We start from the raw sequence: 26,234 nt of genomic DNA on the forward strand, positions 1-26,234 counted from the left end.
CTATTCTATGCTGGGCACTGTACTAGATATTTTACAGATGCTGTTGCTTTTAATCCTGCAAACATTCTATAAAGTAATACTGAGACAATTTTATTTAAGATAACCATTCCCACTTTTTAAAGTCACAGATATCACAAAAGGGTTATAAAGATAGCACTGAAGACCATACATCTTAGATTGTTTTGATTCTAAATTTATTGTAATTTATTTTCCTCAGAGACTTTAACTGGAAAGGAGTATTCCATTTAAAATATAAATGAAGTCCCAATCTCAAGGCATAAATGCCTTGAACTAAATTTTTTAAGAGTGTGAATCTTTAGCATTTGATTAAATCAGTTCCCTGTGACTTGAGCATTTCTGATGGAAAAGATAAAAATGCTACATCTGCACAATAGAAAATAGGGTCCGAAAGCAGAAGCCGAAGGCGTAAAAACTGAAATTTTGGCTGTCTTTTTATCTATCTATATTACAATGCCTTTCTTATAAGTTCCTCCATATTACACATTATATGTAATAATTGTTTTCTTGTCCATATAGTCATTAATTTAGCATTCCATCAACAATTATTTTAAGTGGATGGCATATTAGGCATTGAAAATTGGAAAAGAAGAATGTAAATGGCTAATTATAACAACAAATTAGTAAATCTGCAAATGTCAGAGTACTACTATATTTCATTTAAGATTAAATGTATGCTTAATTGAAAAGGAAATTTATTTACAGTATACATTATACATTTGCAAAACTTCTGACACACATAACAATGAATAACTCTTTAGATTCAATTTCACAGAACTGAGGCTAAGAGAAAGTAGATTACAAAGCTCCCTTAATAGTAAGACCAGGGATAGTTTAGTCGAAGGCCACTATCCTGTCTACTTTGTCACACGCTAACGGAGGGAGAAATTGGTTGAGGTTATGAGAAAACAGTTTAGTATAATGTTGAACTTTTAAAAAATTATTGTTACCTTGCAGTTAACTGTACACCACATAAAATTGGCAAATAGTCCCTGTTAGAGATTTTTAGAAAATTGATGACAACAGTTTTAAAATTATAGCTTTAGTTCTATTCTGAGGTAGAGGAATCCATTTACTGATTACTGTCCATTTACTATATGGCTTCTAAGCATCTTAGACTCTGAAGATATATCTGTTTTTATTCACATGGAGTATGTGAATGCTCAGAAGGTATGATACAATGTATTATGATACAACATGTTGTCTGAATTCTTAATGGTGAACATTTTGTGAGTTGGCAGGTTTTTGTGCCATTCTTTACAGAACTTCAAAATGTTCTTCATAGCCAACTGCCTTGACAAATCTTATAAAATCTTTAAAGTCCTTTAAAAGTGAAAAGTAATAATCATATCTTCCTGGACTGTTAAGAATGATGCATTTTAAACCATTTTCCATTTAGTGATAAACAAACAACTTTGATTCCTGATGAAGTATTTGACGCAGTAAAAAGCAACATTGTCACTTCTGTTAACTTCAGTAAGAATCAGCTATGTGAAATTCCTAAAAGGTGAGAATTGCTCATCATGTCATTTCTATTAAGTTGTGACTCATTCTCAGTGGTTTTTGCACCTCAGTGCCAAGAATTATTATTTTTCACAGTTTTTTTAACTTGAAAGTATATGTATAGTTTTCTTCATTAATGTGTCTTGAAGGATTTAGCAAAATTCACCTAAGTATTCTCTGAGACATATTAACATTTGTCCTGAGAGGTGTACAGGTATAGGTATTAGAATTTTAGGTATTAGAATTACTGATAAGTATTAGATATAATATAAATAGGTATTAGAATTATTATACCTATAATATAATATACCTATAAGTAGTCGTTAGAATTATTGAAAGTATAAGTTACTTTTTCCATGTAATATTAGAGAACATTTTTAAGATACCATCCAAAGCCAGGTCCGTGTGGCTTAATAGGAATTTTCATTTTGAGCTTCATGTTAATGAATTACCAAGCCACTGAATTTTTCCATTGATAGTAAAAGCAAAACAGATTGAATCCTATTAATATTTTCCTCCCAAAAAAGAATTCTTGACTTCCGAATATTAGTGCATGTGCATTGTACTTTGTATTATTCAGTGTATCCTTGTTGATATTAATTATAGCAAAATCTTTAAGTTATGAGAGAAAATTAGTTTACTATAATGTTGAACTTTTAATTTATATATATATATATATATATATATATATATATATATATATGTTTTTTAATGTTTATTTATTTTTGAGAGAGAGAGAGAGAAAGTGCGAGCAGGGAGGAGCAGGGAGGAAGGAAGACACAGAATCCTAAGCGGGCTCCTTGCTATCAAAGCAGAGCCTGATGCAGTGCTCAAACTCATTGTGTGAGATCATGAAACCAAGAGTCGGACTCTCAACTGACTGAGCCACCCAGGCACCCTTATGATATTGAACTTTTAAAATGATTGTTAGCTTACAGTAATCTGTATACCCAAAGAAAGTTGACAAGTAACCTTGCAATGAAAACAACAATATGGGAGACAGAATGGTGAAATGATAAAGAACTTGGACAGCGGAGTCATTGCATATATCTATATCCCAGATCTGTGAGCTGTGTGGCTTTGAACAGGTTAACTAGCTGCTCTTAGTTTTCCTACCTGTGAAGACATAAAGTCCTTGTTTTATAAGAATTAAATGACATAATCCCCACAAAGCATTTAACCAGTGCCTACCACTTAGTAAGCACTTCAGTATTAGGAAAAAAAAAAAAAAAAGAGTGGGAAAATAAAATGGCTTTCATCTGACTGCCAAAAAAAATTTTTAGATGTTCAAAATTTTTAAAGTCAGACAAAGTATAACTTGCTTTCTATTTTACAGACCATAGTTTGAAGAATGCAGATTTTTTTTTTTTAAGTTTATTTTTGAGAGAGAGAGAGAGATATCACAAGCAGGGGAGGGGCAGAGAGAGAGGGGGAGAGAGAATCCCAAGCAGGTTCTGCACTGTCAGCACAGAGCCTGACACGAGGCTTGAACTCACAAACCATGAGCTCATGACCTGAGCTGAAACCAAAAGTTGGATGCTTAACCAACTGAGCCATGAGGCACCCCGGAGAACACAGATCTTAAAAGACAATTAACTTTGAGATTCTGTTGCAAAAGGAGAACTAGTTCATCTCTTGTTTAAAGGGCTCAGAGTGTATTTGACAGAATAACTAAGCACTTAGATTTGCTCTCAGGATAAGTTTGCCTTGGAGATCCTGGATCAAAACTGGGAATGAAGATGGAAGGAGTTAAAAGATATCACCTTATAACTTACTTTTTCATTTTACCCGACAATCTGGTTGTTCGTATGCACAACAGTATGGTTTTCTGTTACCTCTGTTATTTCCTCATATTTTTTTTTAGCAATTTAGAGGGCCAAAGAAGAAAGATAGTAGAGACATACCTTGATCTAGAGTTTTAGTCATTTTCCCTCTTTCTTAAATTTTTATTTCACAAGTCACAGTTTTCACTATATTATTTCCTGATTATGAAAATAATACTTATTCATAAACATTTGAACTAAATGAGGGACAGATCATTTCTATTTATTGATTTATTCTGATTTATTCTATTCATGGCATGTTTTATTTCAAGCTATTTCCCATTTAGATTTATATATACCATTTGTATCCCAGCTGGTTTATATGTCATAAGTGTTTCCCTATGTTGTAAACACTACTTTTAAAATCTAATTTATCTGTGGACACTTGGGTGGCTCAGTCAGTTGAGCGTCAGACTTTGATTTCAGCTTGGGTCATGATCCCAGGGTTGTGGGATTGAGCCCTGTGTCAAGCTCCATGGTGAATGTGGAGCCTGCTTGGGATTCTCTCTCTCTGTCTCTCTGTCTCTCTGTCTCTCTCTCTCTCTCTCTGCCCTTTTACCCTGTTCGCACTCTGTATTGCTCTCTAAAAAAAATAATAATAAAAATAAAATCTAATTCATCTATATACCATAGGTTAATTATGGCAATAAGTAAAGCAAAACATTCTGTTTCTTTAGGCCAGGTTTCCAGGAGAATTCCTAAGAGGGGTATGACTCTCAATTCAAATATCCAAAAACTTTCCCAAATTTTCTTATCAGTTACTTAACCAAGCTCATCTTTCTTTAGCAGCTGATAACTCTTTCTTTCTTCAGTTTGCTAATACAATAGAAAAAAATGATTTATAGTTATAGCTTAACTTACATTTCTAAGCAAATTTTATAATTTTTTTTTTTTCAACGTTTATTTATTTTTGGGACAGAGAGAGACAGAGCATGAACGGGGGAGGGGCAGAGAGAGAGGGAGACACAGGATCGGAAACAGGCTCCAGGCTCTGAGCCATGAGCCCAGAGCCTGACGCGGGGCTCGAACTCCCGGACCGGGAGATCGTGACCTGGCTGAAGTCGGACGCTTAACCGACTGCGCCACCCAGGCGCCCCTCTAAGCAAATTTTATATAACATTTTTTGTTCTTATAGTTAGTAGCATGCTTTAAAATGACTAATGTTGATTAGGCTTGCTTAGAAACATTTAAGTCTTTGACTTAAATTGCTTAGTTGTGACACCAAACCTAGGAATTAACTTAATGTTTTCTTCCATTCATGATTAATGATAATTTGGACAAAAAATACTATACTTGAAAATGTTGACATATCAAAGATTGTGAAGTACTCAGATACTGAGAATATTGTATTATGCAGTCTAAAAAGAAAACTACTATAGGGGCGCCTGGGTGGCGCAGTCGGTTAAGCGTCCGACTTCAGCCAGGTCACGATCTCGCGGTCCGTGAGTTCGAGCCCCGCGTCGGGCTCTGGGCTGATGGCTCAGAGCCTGGAGCCTGTTTCCGATCCTGTGTCTCCCTCTCTCTCTGCCCCTCCCTCGTTCATGCTCTGTCTGTCTCTGTCCCAAAAATAAATAAAAACGTTGGGAAAAAAATTTTTTTAAAGAAAACTACTATAATAGAATACACATCTAAACTGAAATTTTGTGAGAAAAGTAAAAGTTACGGAAAATCTTTTTATTTTACTTTTTTAATTTTTAATGTATTTATTTTTGAGAGAGTGAGACAGCATGAGTGGGAGAGGGCAGAGAGAAAGGGAGACACAGAATCTGAAGCAGTCTCCAGGCTCTGAGCTATCAGCACAGAGCCCAATGCAGGGCCTGAACTCATGAGCCATAACATCATGACCTGAGCCAAAGTCAGGCAATAACCAACTGAGCCACCCAGGCGCCCCTAGAAAATCTTAATTAGCAAAAATTATATCAGAGTTTCCCCCCTATGGTCTGCTTATAGTTTTGAAGTTCTGACAGTAAATTCAAGGGCTAAAATTTTAAAATGATTTTTGTTTCAGGATTGTGGAACTGAAGGAAATGGTTTCTGATGTCAATCTCAGTTTTAATAGGCTTTCCTCCATATCCTTGGATTTATGCATGCTTCAAAAGTTGACTTTTTTAGATCTCAGGTATTTATTGATACTATTGCTTCACTTTTTCATTATAATGTGTCTTTGAGTTTTGCCTAACATTTGCCCTTTCTCTCATATTTCCTAACCAATCGTGGAAATTGGTCTTTAGGTAATTAATAACATTTTAGGACAAGTCTAAAATTAAGCATTTAGGAAATAATTTAATCAAACATCTATCATTTGTAGGCAGTTTATAAGTTAAATAAGAAATAATGATTTGAAAAATTAGAAAATATGAACACATTCTTTAAATTCCTACGTAAGCAAAGTTACAAATAACACATGGAAAGTGTTTGTTTCACACTGTTCCTTTCCTGAAAGTAAATTAAAACTGTCAAAATCCTCTGCTGGCACAGCAGCTAGGATGGCTTCTCTTAAAAAGAACCTTTGTGGTTTCAAATATTATGTTAAATGTGCAAGGCCAGAAATAAAGAAAAAGAACAGCCTGAGTGGCAACAAAAGGAAAGAAACTATTTAAAGCCCTGCAGTGCTAATAAGAAGTTTAATTTAAATGTGTCCTAAATTGAAGAGACAGCATCAGAATTGTCACAGTTCTTTGAGGGTAATAATAAATGGCTCAGGGGTAGATAGTCATTTATTTGTTTGGGCTTTAAGTATTTATTTGAAAGCTATATCTCTATTTTCTAGGCTTCCTACTCCTATACTGTTACTGGGTGTACTTTTAGTTTATTTAAGGCATAGCTCCTCTTATTCTGCTCAAATAATAGGCAAATAACAAGCTAAGTTATATCTGTTTGAGAATTTATTCTCTATTCTTTCTATAGAGACATTTTTTATTTTTTCTTATGGAATTAAAGCAAATCTAATACTCTGCTCGTATTAAATGTAGAATTGCTTGTTTTGAGTTGGTAGTTACACTGGCAAAGTAGTGTAAAACCATATTTTAGTTTAGTATTAATGGAGAATTAATGAATTCAGAGAGAATGAATTCATGTACTCATTCTTGCTATCTATACTTTTGTCTCATTCTTGTGTGTGTGTGTGTGTGTGTGTGTGTGTGTGTGTGTGTGTGTGTATGCCATTGTCTATAACTATACCTTTAGGTTTCTAATTAAGTGACTAATATACACTTTATATCTGATATCAGTAGGTATTTATGACTCTAGGAAAAGGATAGAAATCACCAGTGAGTTATTCAGTACAACTTAATAATAACTGTCTTTGTAACTGGAGAAAGGTACGGAGAAAAGAAAAAAAGAACGTAGGTGTAGAAAGTATGACTTAACATATTAGGCTTGACTTTGGAATGCAAAGAAATTTAGAAAAAATTCAGCTAATAGGTAGCCATCTAGTTGGATATAATTTTCTCACAAATATTTTCTATTATTAGTAATTATATAGTTTCTAGAATCCTTCTACCTTCTTATTAGCCTTTCTTTTAACATTGTTCCCAGATCCTTCCAACAATAAATGCGATTCTGTTTACTGCCATGTTTCATCATAAGATTCTAAAAAAAACCATATGCATTGTGCAAATTGAAATTATAAACTTAGAGTTGAAATGGACTTGCTTAATGCCTATGTGGTAGAAAGTTCCAAATTTCTAAATTCATAGAATCTCATTACTTTTCCCTTCTTTTTTTTTTTTTTTTTCATATAATTTTACACTTCTGCTTGGAGTAGAATTTCATGTCTGTGTGCAAGATATAGGTATTAAACACCAATCAAATATTTGTGGAATCAAATAATGTGATATTCATAGGCATGATCTCAAGGGCCCTATCTGTGAGAAGTATTGATGAGCTCAGTTTAAAGGAGATAAGGAATTAGTTTACAGTGTTGCCCTGTTAAATCTATTATTAAAGACTTGGTTGTTTTATCAATTGGTTGCATATTGGCATTAGGATTTGGCATACAAATCAAATACCTGAGACAGCTGACTAATTCAGAATTCTTAGGACTTAGCTTTAATGAGATAGATCAAGGACTGAGAAACCAAGCTACGTAATTTTTTTGTTTGATCAACACTTTAAGTGTAAATTAAAGTTGTACAGATTTTCAAACTTTGTAAATCATCTTTTTTTTTTTTTCCAATTTAGGAACAATTTTTTAAATTCTTTGCCTGAAGAAATGGAATCACTGATAAGACTACAAACAATTAATCTTTCCTTTAACAGGTGAGAGACAGAACCGACTAATCCATGACTAAGGATTTTTCTGTGGAGAATTTGTAGGTTTTACTAGAGAATACAGCTAAAAGAACCAAATAAAACAGCCCCATGTGTTTACTTTATTTAAATATTCAGGTCTATTTTCACTTTATTCTACTTAGAATTAAAAAGTGATATTGCTTTCTTAGAATTTTCACAGCTGATGTCTAGTATACATTTTGTTCCTTTTAACAATTTTAAGAAACTGAAACTTACAGCCCAGTAGGAAGACAGATATGCAAATAAATAATTATAATTGTTATAGGGAAAACACAGTGCATAGGTAAATGTATTTCCCGAGATTGCTTGAAGGTGGAGGAGACAGCATTGAAAGTAAGACTTGAAAATTAGATGTTGGCCAGACACACAGGGATAGGGCATCCAAGGTGGAGTAAATAACATGTACTAAGGCACAAAAATGTGAGAACACTTTGTGTTTGGGACATGTCAAGCAGTTTGATATGGATCAGACCATAAAGTAAGGGACTAGAGAAGTAGAAGTAACAAATGAAGTTTGGCATATAAGCAGTAGCAGGCCCTCTGAGGGATTTATATACTAAATAATAGATTTTATTCTGCAAACACTATAAAGATACTGCTAATAATTAAGAGTAGCTAATATTGGGGCACATAAGTAGCTCAGTCATTTAAGCCTCCAACTTTGGATTTAGGCTTAGGTCATGATCTCATGGTTTGTGGGTTTGAGCCCCTCATCAGGCTGTACATTGATAGCAGAGAGCCTGCTTGGGATTCTCTCTCTCCCTCTCTCTCTGCTCCTTCCCTACTTGCACACTCTTCTCTCTCTCTCTGTGTCTTTCTAAATAAATAAATAAAGTCATTTAAAAAAGAAGAGAAACTAATATTTAATGGGAACTTATTATCTGCTGATAGAAGACTAAGTACATACATCTCATTTAATCCTCAGAAAAGGTGGTTTCTGTCATTATAGTTCTGTATTACTATGTTCACTTAAAAATCAAGGATTAGAAGTTAAGTAACTCACCTAAGGTTCACATAAATAGTAAGTAATAGATCTGGGGTTTGAGCCCAGGTGGTTTGCCTCCACGAGTTGGCCTCTTAACAACTATGTCATAGTGTTTCCTATGATGAAAGTGTTTCTGCTAACAATCTAAATATTAATAGCTAACATTTACTTACTGTATTCCAGCTGAAATAGAATTATTTAGTCCTTATAACAAGTGTGTAAGTTTAGTACTATTATTATTCCTCATTTGCAGTTGACAAGGCTAAGGCACAGTGATGTAACTAAAATACTGCCTCTTTAAATTTTTGTCCTGTCTGCTTCATTATTGCTCATGCTTTCTCATGTGTAGGTCAACAGTGATATCATTATTGTCATTATTTAAAAATATATCCACTTCTTGGATCTCTGCTAATTTTTATTTGTGAATCAAACTATCAGTTCTCTATTAAGTTTTCTATTGAGCTGTCAATCACACTGTCAAGTAACGTCTGTGGGGAGATGGCAAAAGCTAACCTAACTTCTGTGTGAACAGGTGAGCTACACCTTTTTAAATTAGCTTCTTCATGCATTGGTGTGGAAAAAGAGGAAGGACCGCTTACGGGCTGTTCAGTCCATCTGTGCTCCTAGTTATTCACTCGCCAGTCCCTCTGGAACTTCAGAGCTGCCTTGAGTTTACCTTTGCTAGTCTTTCTCTTCTTTTCTTTCCTTTTCTCATCTTTTCTTTCTTCCTCTCTCCCTTACCCCCTTTCCTCCCTCCCTCCCTCCATCTCTCTCTTCTTTTCTTCTTTCTTTCTTTCTTTCTTTCATTCTTTCTTTCTCTTTTTCTACGTCAAGGCAGCAAAAGAAGGCCTGTATGTGGAAGTAAAAAGGCCACAACTATAAAACTGTCCTTCAGCCCATCCCTTGTCATTTCTAGTCCATGACACAGTTTATCTCACACTGAAACCAAACCAGCCACTGTCCCCCAAAAGATCCTCAATAATGTTGCATTAATTGCTGAGAGCTGTCAGCCTTCCCTTCTTTCTTGTGGCATCTTCAGTGTTGCTTTGGATGAGGAAGCAGCAGGCTATGTTAGTCTGTCATCTTTTGAAGAACCAAGAATACACTCATTTGGAAGCTTCATCAAAGCAAAATACAAATCTCTAACATTTACTTAAAACATTGGCAGTAATTCTGTCTCATAAGAAGTAAAAATGAGCTAAGGAATAATACCTACATGGAGACATTTTATAGAGAATCTCAGAAGGATTTCCTGGTTTCTTAAATGTGAAGAGAAAAACATGGGAGAAAAACATTGTTGGATTTACACAATAAGTAGAAAGTGTTACAAGTCTGTCCACTTAACATATATTTCAAGGTTTCCAAAATCAGTTCATTTTCTTGAAAATTGGGATAGAGGACTTATACCAAATACAAAATAAATTACACTAAAGAAAACTACATCATGATAATAGACTTAAGATAATCTATTTGAAAGAATGCTTTTGCCCTGATCCCAATATATTAGGTGTTCTGTTCATATTTTAATAGGTTCAAAATACTACCTGAAGTTCTGTATCACATCCCCACACTTGAAACAATTTTGATTAGTAACAATCAGGTTGGATCTGTGGACCCTCAGAAAATGAAGGCAATGGAAAAGCTGATCACATTGGACCTTCAAAATAATGACCTACTTCAGATTCCACCAGAGCTTGGTAATTGTGTGAACTTAAGGTAGCTACACCATTCTACTAGAGTTTTCCATTGATTTTATTGATTTGTAAGGATTTTTTTTTCTCTCTTATTGAGGTACTTTTGCAGGACAGTTGAAGTAAAAAAATTGATGTTGTATTAAAAATAACAGGTCACAAAATCCAGAATACCAATTGTGCTTTTCAGGTTTTAGCAAATATATATTTTTTTAGCTTTGCTTATATGGTATAATATAGTGTAGTAACTGTTTTCTGATACTTTTGTCATCACTATATATATGTCTAACTTGAAACTCCACTGTGTAAAAATGTCAGTTGTGCATGTAAGGTTTTTCAGAATTTGTTACAGACTGTCACCATGTATTTCAAGCCCAGCATGGTTTTCCTTATTCTTTGTGTTAGCTGTTACCTTAGTCTCAAATGCCTTTACCCTGCTTTTATCAGCAATCAACCTAAGTATCATCTTTGAAAACTTTCTCGCTTCTCCAAGCAGTTAGTCCCTCCTCTGATTTTCCATCCTGATTTGTTTGGACTCATTTATACCATTTCTTTTACCTCCTTTAGAAAAAGAGTTGTCCCAGTGCCTAGAACACAGTAAGCACCCAATAAGTGCTGGTTAAATAAATAGAAAGTGAGTTTGAGATGTCAACAGAAAGCCAAGTGCTTAAGCAGAATGTTTCAGAAGTAATTTATTGAAACTGATGATGGCTTGGCATATTTTACTAGGATGCACTGGCATCTGCTTTGGTACCTCGTATTAGTGCATGTAAGAGTAAAGTACTGTTGGTTCTCGTCATTTGCTGTAGTTTGTATTCTATAAAGTCTCTGTGAACACCAAATTCATGAATACTGAGCCATTTCTGCTGGGGAAGTATCGAGTTAGGTTCTTTTGAGCCTCTGGTCACATTTTCATGAACCAGTCAATACATAACCTTGTTCTCTGTGTGTTTCTGTATTTCATGTTATTTATTCATTAACATTTAACTATGGCCAAATAATACTATAATTCATGCCTGAATGAAGCTTATCTGACATATGTATTTTCTCTGTAAGGCACACGATAGTCTTCTTGTGTTTAGGGAAACTGGACAACACTTGAGTCCTTACTTGGCAGGCCAATTTTAAACAGTGAGATCACCAACACAAAGTACAAAAATGCAAAAAATGTTGTACTAAGTAGACTACAGAAAGGACACTTGATTACAGTATGAGAACTGACACAAGAAGGGAGAACATCACCTGTTTAACCTCAGCTGAGAATGTGCTTATTGATTGACTCAAATTTTTTGCTGCCCTGTGCAATATCCAAAAATGACCTCGAAAGTGCCATGAGTATTGATTTGGGGTTACTGATAAATTTTGATGATAGGCAAGTTAGTGCATAAGGAGTCTGTGAATAAGGAGGATTGACTGTAATGAACTCCTTTTTATAAATTAAGAAAACAGCCTTTAAAAGAATCCCCATGGACCATAGAAATACTGACGATGTAATTTAGATCTACTGTATAATATGGTGTGAATCGTTTGACTTTATTTACACACCTATGGTTGAAAATTAAAATAAAAGTCTCTTTATTTTATAATTTATTTCATTAATTATATAAAGAAACAAATCAAACAGCACTCAAATCTCAAATTAAACCTCATTTCAGAACATGTGAATAGATTTTGTATGTGTATCTGGTCAAGGGAGGTGGAGAGCAGACACGTGTTAATGTTTCTCAGGGTGGAAGTGGGATATGTGGATTATATTATAGTCCTTGGTATGTGTACTTGTCAGTATGCTCATTCTAATGTGTAAATATAATTGAACCATGTTGTATATGATCATTATAAGATTGAGAAGAGGATGGGTAAAATGGGGGTTCCTGTCACAGCTCCTCTGTTTAGTAGCTGAATGATCTTGGATATGTCTTTCTTACTCCTCAGGATTTATGCTTCCTTATCTATTAGATAGGAATATTAATGCTGTCTAGATCATAGGGTTGTAAGGTGATTAAGAGAGTCAGTGAATATAAATTACTCAACACAATACCTTTCATATAATAAGTGTTCAGTTAATGTTGTTTGGGTTATTATTGTAGTTCTAATTCCAACTATTGAAATGCTTAGATTTGAAAAGGGACAAGTAGAAAATAATACACACATTTTATGTATAAAGTTGCAAATGAAGTTAGAATAAAAGCCTTCCTAATGGAAAATGTTGAAATTCTTAATTCTCTCTTTTGTTTAGAACATTACTGCTAGATGGAAATCCATTCCGTGTTCCTCGACCAGCCATATTAATGAAAGGAACAGCTGCTATTCTGGAATATTTGAGAGACCGGATTCCTACTTAAATTGGAGTTGTTTTATAATCTTGATCATGTTCATTCTTAGACTTCTTAACATTGATAAGTAATGTTTTTCTAAGGTATCGTGTGCATTTATAATGGTGATAACCACATACAGTGTTAATGCATTTATTCTGATTGTTTTGCATAAGATTTATCTTACTTTCATTCCTTATAAGATAACAGTTTCTTCAGATGTGAATTTTTATTTAATGTAGTTTAATATTTTTATAATGATAAAGCATTTTTGTAGAAGTGGGTTTTTTCTCCCCATTTCTCATTGTGTTACATATAATGTGACCAATGAATTTGAATATGACCATCTAATTTCTACCTTTTTGTTAGATATAAAATTGGATTGAATTTTATTCAAAACTGTTCTTTGGTGTTTAAAAAAATAAGACTTTTTCTTACCCATGATAAGACTTATGTGATACGGTTAGTCTTGGTATAAATTTTAAATTAATATTCACTGTCTTGTTTTTGTTTTAATCTAGTTGAAATGTTTCTTTTCTAGCCTTTTCCCCATATCTTATGAAACCATTTTGTCAGAAATGCTACATGAAGTGTAGTTACTGGTAGAGAAAACAGTAAAAGTGTTATAATTTTTCTCACAATTTTGAATTTAAAACTTGCAATGAAATGCATGTATTAATATACAATATGTCTATTTCTCTGTACTAATATAATCCAGTACTTCTGGATTCAAAAAATTTAAAGAGATTGGATCTGCATATTTTTATCTCCCAAGTATGAGTGTTTAAAAATAACTTTTGTTCTTTTTAAAGTCCTGAAGACCTTATTTTATTAATTCTATAGTTATCAGCAGCAGAAAATAACTAACAACATATACTGCAATGAAATCTTGACCTGTACTTTCTTAAATACTTACTTAGGTATTTGTACACATAACCTACTCTTTTGGTGTGTTCTAACCCAACCTCGTGCATTTTTTTTATTTCTAGAGCCTTACTTTTCAAATTTGCTTCTAATCTTCATAAGACTGAACCTATAGTTAATGTGGTAATTTTCTGAAAGGGAATTTGTTATAGGTTAACTTGATTTAGTAAAAAATAAAATATAAACATTTTTATTTACACCAAAAATACCAGAAGTAGGCTGATCAGTCATTATGAAACTTACCATGTGAATCTATTAAGTAGCCAGTCAACAGAATGTCTATTAATTTATATAGACAGGTAGGTAGGTAGGTAGCTAGCTAGCTTTTGAGTGATTGTGGCATGCTCATATTATGGGAAAACAAAACAAAACAAAACAAAACATTGCCAATAAGGATAAATAGCTACATGTCCGTAATAAAAGTTACATTTTTCAAATATTGCTTATAATGGTTATGTTTTTGGTTTAAAAGAAACATGCCTTTTTCACACTACAACTCTGTGGCTAAGAAATCGGCTTTGATATTAAACAAAAGACACTTTACAATAAGGTGACATTTTATTATTTATACAATAAAGAGACTTTTATGTTATTCAAAACACGTTTTTAAATACTGAAAAAGTTGAGTACACCAAAGCCGAAAAATGGCTCTGCTATACACTGCACAGCATTATTTTAGTCCCTGTATTTTGTATCTGTACAGAAAGCATCTTCAAAATGCATTCTAATCACATTGTACACCTTTACCAATTAGTGTCAGTACATAAAATAAACTGGAGAATACAGCTTGCATTTGCAAATTAACTGACAAAGTAATTTCACTGATTCAGTAAATTTAAAATATAGATTCATAGGACTCCTTTGCACATAAAATGAAGCAGCTTTCAAGGTCATTATGGTCTTATACTGCAAAAGAAAAAAACCATTAAGTACATTCACAATCTATGTTAATAAAGTAGTAAATATGTCTTCATTCAGTTTTTATTTACATCAATATGTAGTTCAACTAAAAAGTACTGTTAATTGTGATACAGTTTGTTAACACATACAAAAATGACAACTTTTTATATATAATTTAAGCTCAAAATCACAATTATCTCAAAATATTAATTACAATACAGCCATTTCAATTAAACATGTCATGATTTAATTGTTTTTTATAAAATGGTAAAATTTGTTATTAAAGTAAGCAATTTGTTTTGAATTGGCTACAGTTCACCCATGTAGAAAACCTTAAATGTTAAGAGGTGTTTCCTGCCCCTCCCACCCGAATTTGTATACAGCCACCTAGCCTAGCAAAGAGACAGAAAAGGCCCCAATTTATAAAGATTAAGCCTCTTTTGCTATACTGCTGTGGCTTGTTGCTTCTTCCATAAAAGCTTTACAAGGGGAGTGTCAATAAACTATGCAATGAAATGCATGCATTAATATACAATATGTCTATGTAAAATGTTAGTGTTTACCAGTGCACATTAAAATGTTCACAAAGACTGCAAAAGAAGTCATAAAGAAGCATTTATAAAGATCTACCAGTTGCAAACTGTGAACTTGAAAACTACTTGATAACGTAATGAAATTTCTTTGAAAACAGATCCCAATTCTCTGGCTAAAGGAATTCTAGTTACTTGGCCTTAAGATGTCACTGTTGTGCTGCACATATGGTAGTGAAGTCAGATGTTGAAAAAGAATGAGTCTAGAGACTGTCTTCATCTTACTAAAATAGTGGCCCAGTGTTGCATCACTGCATAGGAATTTTTCTTAAACCTTAAATGGAAGAGTGAAATATTTCACTAGCTGATTATATGCTCTCAAAGGAAAAATGGACAGTTTATATGTGTGTGCATGTGTTTAGCATATGGAAAAATATTAATATACATAGGTGGAATTAGAACTTTTTTATATAGTAATAAAAGGACTGTGTCCCTCCAAGTAACTAAGGTCCAAAGTAATCAACTGTCAAGTAGTTTAGGAATGAAAGAATAATTTTCATGGGTACTTAAAATTCTAAAAACCTGCATCTAGTATCCTTTTACTTATAATTCTTTACAGACCAATTAAAAGTCTAGCACTGTCTATTTAGAATTGCTGCTGTTAATATTTCTTTTCTGAGTAGAAAGAGACCATAGTTCACCTTATGTTTTACTTATATGCAGCTGGGTGGGGAGGGTGCCCTTAGGTGGTTATACAGTGGGAAAATGAAACTATAGTACTTGCAGCCTTACTTTTGCAAGGTTATTTGAGATGGTCTTTGAAATTTGCAAACAATTTGGTAGATTCACCTCTGATTTTTTAACTAGGAAAAAATTGCTCTTTTATATGAGGACAGTGCCATTGTCCTTAAGCTTCCTTTAGTCCCTTCTCTATGCTGAGTACAAAGAGAAACTTGACTGGCTTTGAGACAAAAATATCCAGCTTATCTGCCTATCTATTATCTTTCTCTTCATTTCAAACAGAAAACAGTAAGGCTTGTGTTTTCAAGGAGAAAAATGTAGTTGAGGGTGTTAAAGGGAAATACCTAAACATCATAAAGCGGTATAAAACATTTATTGCATTCCATTGACACTAGGTGTCATCAAAGCTAAAACCAAATTACCAGAGTAAAACTTAACAGACAACACTACTCACTGCCCTGAACAGATGCCTTTTCCACATTCAAGACCAGTAAGAGTCCTCTGCAAGGAAAGACTACAAGTATTGAATATGGAATTGATTCTGGCACTACATTCTGAAAACTAATGATCATTCTAACAAATATGGAACTGTTTTATGTTCTATCTGCCTGAGACTTGCAACTTGGTTTTCCTGTGGACTTTCCAAAAAATTACATAAGATTTCCTGACTAAATAAGAGATGTTCTTTAGTAGAGTGCTGGGGAAGGGGAAGAGAGATGGAAAGATACAAAGAGTTATAATATGATTGCTTTTGTCCATTCATCAAATACCTTCATTAATCTAGCTATCATAAAAGTCAGTTGACCTGCATACCTGGGCATTAATTTCATTGCTTTACCTGTGCAAAACAAGTGTGCAAAGAAAAACACCTACATATGTGTGTCTATACAAAGACACAAAACCTGAGTCACAATAAAAAGTTTTTAGTGTAAGAAAACTTTTCTTAATGTAGGAAAATAACCTTTAAAGGGCCAAAAATACCTTTGTACAATATTATCAGCTGACTTGAAAACTTCAATGTGCTTAAGTATCACATATTTTATAAGACCCAACGAAAAAAGAGATCACTTACATTTGATAATTTTCTTAAGTATAGATACCCACATTTTTACTTCTAACATCTATTTTCATTCCCCTGAATTCATTAACTTTTCAAAAAATAAATAAAAAGCACATTCAGCATGAGGACTGTTTAATTTCTGATGAACAGTTCCTGATTTTTTTCTAAATATTGAGGACATAGGAGATTTGGGGTTGCTAGGCATATAACTAACTGCCAAGCCACAATGGAATTCTAAAATTCAAAACAAAATATAATCTGTTATTAAGAGAAACATTACTTGGAAAAATATTTTGTAGATGCAGTTGGGCCAAAGTCTGCGTAAAGCTATTCTCTCATTTGCAGGCTCCCTCCCTTTCTGCAGACAGCTCAAAAACTCCTTTTTTCTCTATGCTCCATTTCCTTAGCTTTCAATGGTTTTCTTACCTTTTCCCTACTCGAACCCTGAATTGTGCCAGTTGAAGCTCCCTTGCCCACATTCAGCCACCAGTTACAATGTTTTCTTTACTCATCTACATCTTTGTTATCTCTTCCTCTTCCTCAGGAGCTCCGTCCTCTGGGATGACTCCTTGGCTTCCCTTGATGTGCCACTAACTAGTCAGGAGAAAATCTGTTTAAATGTCCCCATCCCTAACATTAGACACTGACCTAAGGCTCCATTCAGGACATACTTATTCCCTGGTCTGTATACATCTTAGATGCATACTGAGGATATTTCGTAGAAAAATGAGTGCAAGTTGCTTCTCCCATGTTGCCTTCAAATGGCCACTGCCATCAACTATACATTTATGTCAGTTAAATTACTGGCACTTAGAAGAGGAAGCCATCTGAACAAAAGGTTCAATCCTTGCATCTGTAGTTGGTTGGGGGGGGGGGGCGCGCTTTGAATACTCGTATCAAAAGGTGAAGGGATTCTGGGCCGTGGGTCTGGTTTGGGGATAGGTGGGAAGTAAATGCAGTAGGGTAAGGGATTAGAGGCATTAGCCTAGGGAACTGTAGTCTCTTCCTGCCTTTTAGTATGACACTTGCCCAAGGATCACTAGAAGGATTTTGTATTGTGTGGAAGGCTAAAAGCAGAGTCACACTTTCTCTGCCAATAGACTCGTTACCATGGGAACCAATGCAGAAAAATGAAAATATGACAAGGAGCTGAGGATTAAATGTGGAGAAAATTGATAGGGAGTTGGTTTCTACATGGCAATTTGAGCACTGGGGATTTAAAGAAACAGGATGTTCCTCGGGTGGCCAGACCAATGAAAATGGACAAAATGCCTTGTTTGTAGCTGATCCTGGAGGCTGAGATGTGGGGGATGCGGGGGAGAAGGCAGTAAGCGTGTTGTAGTTTGGACAAGGGGGACTCAAATCCAGTCCCATCCCTGGTGAGGTTAAACTCGTCAGTCCAAACGTCAAGTTAACCATATGATCAAAGCTGCCCTCAAAAGGCATGTCCATGCTTAACCTGAAAAATAAAAGCAGACTGCCATAACAATTTTCTTCTTGCCTTTCCAAAGCCAGGACAATCTACCTGATGAAAGTATTGCACACCTAATATATTATTGCTTGAAACACATTCCTGAATATTAAAAAAAAAAAAAATCACAACTTTAAATTTGTGGTTGCCAGCCCCCAACAAGCAGCTACTGTAACCTAGAATTTAGATTAGTTTTTCATTAAGGAAATAATTATTTCACTTCACCCAATACAAGTCCTCTCTATGTATATGCCTCTGTCATTCTGGAGTTGATCATAAACTGATCAAACCAGACTCTAGGACTCCAGGGCAATCTTCAACCAGGACTTGAAGCATCCACCTAATCTGAGGAAGGCAGACGTACACATTGTACTTTCAGAGGTTCTAGGGAGACTGCACCATTGTGTCCCTTAAGCTTCCCAAAAGGCTATTTTCTGAAATCCAACGATTAATGCCTCGTTCCTGTGACTTAAGCTTTTGGCCCATATTTAAATGCAGTTGTCCTGAGGAGATGAGGGAAAGTCACAGTGTAGATGACTCGATTGGATCCTTCCCGGAAAGCTAATTTTCAAGTGGTAGTGACACCCTTCCCCTGACCCGCCCTCCCAACACACACACACATTAAAAACTAGAAACACCATCCAGGAAGTAGGAGACAAGCCATTGTTGGATAGCTGTCTTTAGGGTACATCTAATTGCAAATGGTCTGGATAAAATATGATCTTTGCACAGTGCTAAGTACACTGGAGATAGATTTCACTAGAAATGTTTATTTACTAATGATTTACTGTTCTGTGTGAGTTTCTTACTGAAGCCTCTGATAATCTCAGCAATGGGTTCTTGAAATGCCAAAAGCCTATTAATTTCTGTTTTCTCAAGAGTTCTTGGAGAATTCTGAAATCCAATAAAATGCCTGAATTTTCCTCCACTTGCAGAGTTGGACGCAAACTTGATAAACCGAGATTTGAGTACAGTGATCTTGCTTACGCTAAAATAATTTCTGATATAAATATTCCAGTGAATTTCAGGATTGGAGACATCTATGGTTGATTTTTGCAGGGAGGGGGCATTACAATGACCTGACACAGGACTAATCTTTACAGTCACATGCAGGACTGCTTTGTACGAGGGACAGACAGGTAAGCACATCTCTTTCTGAGGTGAACAAAGCATAACAGGGCCTTCACAAGCAGCTATGCCTTTGAATTTGACATGTCATAAATACGACACTGCTTCTTTTCATTTCTAATATGGTCTCTGAAATCAGGCAGCAGATGCCTGGAGGAATACTAACTGTTCTGGATTAAACTAAAACGATTAGCTTTTTCTGTGACTTTGTACTGATTGTCTCACTGGGAGATCTTTTCTTAGACAAACTTCAGCTCCTCCAGGCTGGGAGGCCACCTCTGACACTTTTGTATTTAATAGTTTTACCACATCCATTCATTCTTCAGCCAATTTAAAAAACTGTCCTAACAAATGTCATGATGTATTGAGAATTTAAATTTGATGCCTTCAAATATTTTAATCAGTTTGGTTTTTCCTCTCCATTTTCTTTGAGGTTGTGTAAGTGATTCCCTGCTCTATCACGAAAGCTAAGGAGTTAGAGACACAACTTTTACAGAGTTTCCTCTAGTTTTGCATACAGTTGAGTATACAGTTCACAAAAGAACCACTCTTGCCAATATTAGGACTTGTATTGCTTTCATCTCTCACAACAGTTTGGAAATATAAAAGCTGTCTTATGGGTGGAATGATGGTATTTGCATAGTAGGAATGTGAGGAATAAGTCTAGAGTACAGCATGCGGACTGTAGCTGATAAAATCATATTAAATACTGGAGATCACCTAAATGGTAGATTTCAGGGGCTCTCACCAGACACACACAAAAAAGGTAGCTATGTGAGGAGATGAGTTAATTAGCTTGACTGTAGTATAATTCGCTAACGTATTTGTATATTGAATCATCATGTTATACACCTCAAATATACAATTTTTATTAAAAACAAAAACTAAAAAAGAAGAGCATCACACTCCATAGCTGTTAAATAAATAAACAGTTCAATTTAATAGTGAAAAAAAATGTGGCTTTTTTCATGTTGGCCACTGAATATATGTGGATACCGGGCTTTTTCCAATACTTTTCAAACTTCATCTCCAGCACTATGTCCAAAGTGGTACTTGAGGATCAGAAACCCACTAAGTATTGAAGACGCACTAACTCCATGCTTCACAATCCATTGCATAGTTTTAATAAACTTATATTTTCTAAGTCGGTGCACAAAGACACTAAATTGCTCTAAGGTAAAACCCACCACTTCGTCTCCAAATGGCAACTAATTTTCCAGACCATGGTTGAACTCATATACTTTTTGAACCCACCTTGATTATATAGTTGCTGTTCTACCTCTAGGCTCAATCCAACCAGAGTAAAATAAATAAAAGCCTTCACGTTAACCTCAAAGAACAAACAAAAACGCTGGGATTTTGTTGGATGTAAAACCGTATCTCTCTTTCTCTTGCCAATGTAGTAGTCACTGACAAGATTTTCCCCTCAGGATATAACTTACGGGAATTTAGATGGCTGCCACAGCTGAGTGCTTAGAGATGTTGCCAGGTGAAATTGCCGATGCTGAAGGACCTTAGAGAAGGGTCTGGGGATGGGCCCCATAGCACCTCCGCTGTCTATCTCTCTGGACAGCGCGCATCTGTATCTGCTAGTCATTCTGTCCAGCCACTCTCTGGTTTTTTGCTTCCTAGAAAATTTCATTATAGGTGCTCTTCAAGTTGCTTTTCGTACTGAATTCTAATGAGTCCTGTTCTGTTCCTAAACACAAAGCATCCCCCTAATGGTGAGGTGTTTGCTAATACTAAAGAGTGTGATCTTTTCCTTTATGTAAGTATATAAATATTTAGACTATGCAGGTCTACCAGAATTAATTGTGTTTAAAATACAAATGAAATACTTTAAAGCAAAATTTCAAGAGACAGCAAACGTTCACCATTCTATTCTCTCCTTTCTTCAGACTGATCTCTTCAAGCGGCACATTAGGCCTTTGTTGCCAAGCTTCAGTACTCTCTCTCTCCAGGAAACAGGAGCTGCCATTGAGTCCTTCAGCCCCTCTGACTTTGGCCCTTAAGGGACAACCCCTTGGAAGGACAAAGCCAAGAGAAAGTGGAAAGCCAGAACTCAGCTAGCCTAGAGACTATCCCTCCCTGATATGGTTCATTCAAGAGGAGGACTACAGTTATTTCCATTAACCTGAGACATTGTCCTTTTTGGAAAAGGATATCTATGAGGGACAGGAGCCTGCCTTCTTCCTAAGGAAATAGAAAAATATTCCTCATTCATATTATGTTAAAACAAAAAGGTGAAAGGAAGCTTTCGCCATCTTATTAGAGGAGGAGAGAAGGTGATAATACACTGTGCTCCATTCTCCCCTCATGTTTTGTACCTACACAGTACCATTTATTAGGCTTTCTGTGTCTGTTTCCCCACTACACTGTTTCTTGAGAGGGGGCACTGTGGCTTATTTATATCTCCCATTGTCCTCAAAATCCTTTGCTCATCAATATTTGTTGATTAAATTGCATATACAGCAACACAAACTGTTTTAATTACTGATAACTTTTTTAAAAGAATAAACACATAGATTGTCCAGAGATGAAATCTTAGGGTGGTCCAGAGGAACACTTAGAGAAAAATGCTTTAACAGCTCTTGAAGCTAGATACACAGACCTGGGTGAATGCTCTAAATATGGGTATATATTGTGAGGGTGTAGGTGAAGATGCTGTAGATATTTATGGAAAGTTTAAAAAATAAAAGAAGTTATAGTATTTTACCTTTGAGTGGTTTATGATGATTTGGGTCCCTAGATCACAGGGATAGTAAATATCATTTTTCAGAAATAAGTGAAAACCTAAAAAATGATTGACCTGTGTGTGTATGTGTGTGTGTGTGCACGTGCGTGTGAGACACAGAGTCCCAAGTTTAAATTTCCCTGGGAAATGGCCACAAACCTATATCTATAATGTTTGCCAGCAGCCTTCATGGTTTTATAAAGAACATATCATAGAGATGGCCTGCTAGAGAAATCTGTCTTGATCATAACAAGGCTGTGTGATTCTATCAAGTGCAAAATACTTATTGCTAAGTTGAATGACACCACAAGTATGGCTGAAGAATTGTATTCAAAGACTAGTCCCCAAAGAAGGTTGAATGAATTCCCTAAGAGTGCACTGTATTAGTGGTTCCCGATCAGGGGGCCAGAAGGAAATGGTTTCCTTTGGAGGAAAACACCAGAGGATTTAAGTAGTTTTACATAGACTTCGGGAAAGAAGAACTTGTTTTCCTTCTATTTTTGCTTGGGGTTGGAAGAAGAAAAGATTAAATGGTTTTAAGAGAAACCATGAACCCACAAATAAATAGGACCGATGGAATTAGCAAAAGAGAGTCCCATACAAGGGTGCTGGCTAAGTTGTGAGGGTGAGGATATAATTAGCTTAGAAGCAGCAAACAGAAATATTTGGGTTTTAAAACTATGATCGAGCCATCAGACACTCTGAAGTTCCAAATATTTAAGAATCAAAACAGCTTGAGGACAATGTCACCCAAACTGCCAGAGGCTCTCTGTCTTCAATACCCAGACATTCTGACTGAAAGAAGGGAGGTGGGGAAGATTTTAAACTACCTTTTGAATCTGATTATCACTTAATGAGAAATCTTTTGAAATACATTCCTTATTCCCTTTATAATAAGGTACAATCTGATTATATTATGCTAATTACACAGATAAGTTAGGAGTTTATATTAGATGCCTAGCTACTGCCAGATATCAGCTGGAAATAAAGCCATACACAGATACACACATATTTGGGTTGAACTAGTTGTAGAACTGTGTAAGGAAGGCTATGCTAGGCACACTTCTTGATGTTTAAGTTTTAGACAGCTCATTTAAAAACATGTATTTTAAATAATTTGTGGCAAATATCTTTCTACATATTGAGAATGAGCACATTGTAAGGAAGCTTCTTACAATAATGGCAGATAGGCACAAAATATTTGGAAATCACAATGAGATTAGAGAATAACTATTAAAAAGGTGGATGTAATAATTAAACTGAACAATTGGGGATATCAAAACTTCAAATCACACATTCACTGAGGCTTAGAGAGAGCCCTATGATTGGGTCTCTTTATGATTGGGATACAAGCAGAAAGGTTTAGTAAAAAATATAGAAACTACTTAAAATAAACCCAAAGCTCTTCATTTGTTTTCTTATATTGTTTAAATTTAAAGCATTGTTTCAAATTAATTGTCTCAAAAGAGTATAGAAATGGGTGTTAAAAGTTTCATCAGCAATTTATTAACACTTACTTATTCACAGGTACATCAGCATAACAGGTATGAGAATGGACTGTCGAGAGTGGTAATCCAAACTAGAGAATTGCCAGGATTTGGATATAGAATATAGATATAAGGGCTCCATCTAGTGGCAGCTCTTCCTAACTGCAGACATGTTCCTAAAATGTATGTGGATCTGTGCAACTACAGATGAGGACAGTATATGTCAGATTTGAATCCAGCAATTTAAACGGAGGGTCTTATTGGGATGAAACATATGTTTTGTTTCCTTTGCAGGGTGGGTTACTGAGGAAAGTGGTAGCCTGTTCTCTGGAGGAATTTAAAAAAGCATTAATTCTTCCCAGAATGTAGACAGATTAACCAGATCTTCTCAAGGTCCTTTTCTATCTTCTGATAGGACAATAATTTCCCTTGTTTTCCCTCAGAATTTACTTATGGATATATTGTTTGATATTAGGTTTTATTTCAGAAAATTTCCCTGTTATTTTTTTTAAGGAGATAACTTTTGGTGATTTTCTTTATACTGAGAAGTTGCTTGTCCAAAAAATTATCCACTACATTATGAAAGTAGTTTCTAGAAACAAATAGCAATTAAATGAAATATAATTCTAATACATGCCTCAGTTTTTCATTTTGAATTCTTTCTACTTCTAGAAGAGTGGGAGGGAGGCCAGAAACCAAGGAGAGCTGAAAGATCACTTTACCAGCCAGGAGAGAGGGGAGGGAGGGGAAGGGAATTCTGGAACTGTCTGAAGGAGGGGCTTTGTCACCAACAGACTGGAGAATGTGTCTGAATCTGAATGTGATTTCTGTCATCCAGTTTCTCTCTGTTCTTCTCTATCACTCTGTTACCTCCCTTCTTTCCCTTTTTTTCTCATCCTTACTTCCCTAATGTACTAATTTCTCTCCAACCAGCTCTCACGCCTGCTTTCACTTTTATTATTCTAAAATACTCTTACTTAAAATACTTCAATTACTGTTACTACTCTGAAATATTCTTACTACTCTAAAATGTTACTCTATCAACTAATAATTTACTTTTCATTTTTCACTTCAATTGGTTCAAACGGACATTGGCATTCTTTTCCTCTATAAATATAGAAACACTGGGCTACAAGAGCAAAGCGTAGGTCTCTGGTGAGTTTGAGGCACCGTACTCTTAAAGGAAATGATGATGAGAGTTTCCTTCAATGTATATTTATGGTTTCTAGAATTTAAAAAATCCTGAAAAGAAGCCATCATCAGCCAGCTAGCAAGTTCTCCTCGTATAATGAGAGGTAGCAAGTTCCCCTCACACAAAGAGATTAAAAGACAGGCAGATGGAGTAATTAATATTATCTGTATAAGCAAAATAGTAGATGAGAAATGGATTTAACCTTGGGAAGATTTCACTCAATTCTGTAGTCAGTTTGTGTTGAAACTCAAATAGAAAAAGATGGGAAATAATTCTGAGAGAAAGCTAAGAAAGAAATGCTTTACTTAGAAGGAAATCAAGATCCTATGAGGCAATGAAGGAAATGTGGTTAGGAGCTTACCAACCTAGGGCTTTCTCTCTTAGATGCTGTTTTTCTTTTTAGGGGCTACATTCTGCTTCCCCTCAAACCCTTAGATGAGGGAAGTATCTAATGAAGCTGATGCTAATGGCAGTATAAATAATTTTCTCTCTACTCTGATATCAACAGACCAGATTCTGACCTCTATAAACGTTTGGCATGGGGCACGTGATTTTATCAAGTAATGCAGATTGTCTGTGATCTATCTAAATAGTTCATCATGTTAATGCTATAGCTTTTGTGGCTTTTCTTGATAATTTTGGCTGGAGTATATGACATTTTCACTTTAGGGATACAGGTGGTGGAATCTGTCCATGAAATGATGCCAAAATGCAATGTGTAAACATTGTCAGAGTGAACTATGGTCAAAGGCCTCTGGACAGACTCTTCCTTATTCTAGAATGGACAGCATGAGGCAGAAGTTAAATTTTAGAGCTAAAATAGGGTTGGGGACTCCCTCTTCCCAACTACCTTTCCCTAATCCCATTCCCAACCCAACTCTTTACCATTCCCCATGCCTCCAAATTTTAAAAGTAGCTTGAGCAAAGTAATCTACCAAGTCGTAATGTACAGGGAGAAGAGCCTTAAAAGGGGGTCTAAAACCAGATCCAGCCATCTGTTTGTCTTCTCAGTTCACAGTCACATCACCTCTCTAGGACGTTGGGCCTCTGATAAAATGAGGAAACAGGACTTGATTATCTCTAAGATTTCTGTAAGGCCAAAACCATGGCTCTGTAAGTTCAACCTCATGCACTCATTTCTCTGAAATATTTCTGGAATCTATATGCATGACTTCTTCCAAGATGAGAAAAAAAAAAACCAAATAAATCAGAAGGATAGATGTTATATATTCCAATTCATGAACAAAAGCCACTTCTTAAACTTTTTGGAAAATGTTAAGGTCCTTAGAACACAAATAAGGGAAATTAAACACAATTGCTAACACGTGGAAGAGGATCTTAAAAGGTCTTAGGAGAGGATCTGGAGGATTGGAGGGGAGGAAGATTAGATTAAAAGGGAGAATTTAAAAAAAAACACTAGAAACAAAAGACTAAGAATGGTG

At 35.2% G+C, this 26,234-nt stretch overlaps 1 protein-coding gene across 3 annotated transcripts in view; it reads left to right on the plus strand.

The window, feature by feature from the left end:
- Positions 1-13,986, plus strand: part of LRRC40 (leucine rich repeat containing 40) — a 47,157-nt gene extending 33,171 nt beyond the window's left edge. Inside the window, exons 11-15 of one of the 3 annotated variants that reach the window (XM_047870999.1) lie at positions 1,418-1,525; positions 5,353-5,463; positions 7,527-7,604; positions 10,153-10,319; positions 12,550-13,986. In XM_047870999.1, the coding sequence (XP_047726955.1) occupies positions 1,418-1,525; positions 5,353-5,463; positions 7,527-7,604; positions 10,153-10,319; positions 12,550-12,563 (478 nt within the window). In that variant the 3' untranslated portion in view covers positions 12,564-13,986. Of the gene's footprint in view, positions 1-1,417; positions 1,526-5,352; positions 5,464-7,526; positions 7,605-10,152; positions 10,339-12,549 lie in introns of all 3 variants that reach the window. The other 2 variants (XM_047870998.1, XM_047871000.1) reach the window with 2 other exon arrangements.
- Positions 13,987-26,234: the final 12,248 nt, after the last annotated feature.

This window comes from Prionailurus viverrinus, chromosome C1 (genome assembly GCF_022837055.1).
Source record: "Prionailurus viverrinus isolate Anna chromosome C1, UM_Priviv_1.0, whole genome shotgun sequence".
Classification (NCBI taxonomy): domain Eukaryota; kingdom Metazoa; phylum Chordata; class Mammalia; order Carnivora; family Felidae; genus Prionailurus; species Prionailurus viverrinus.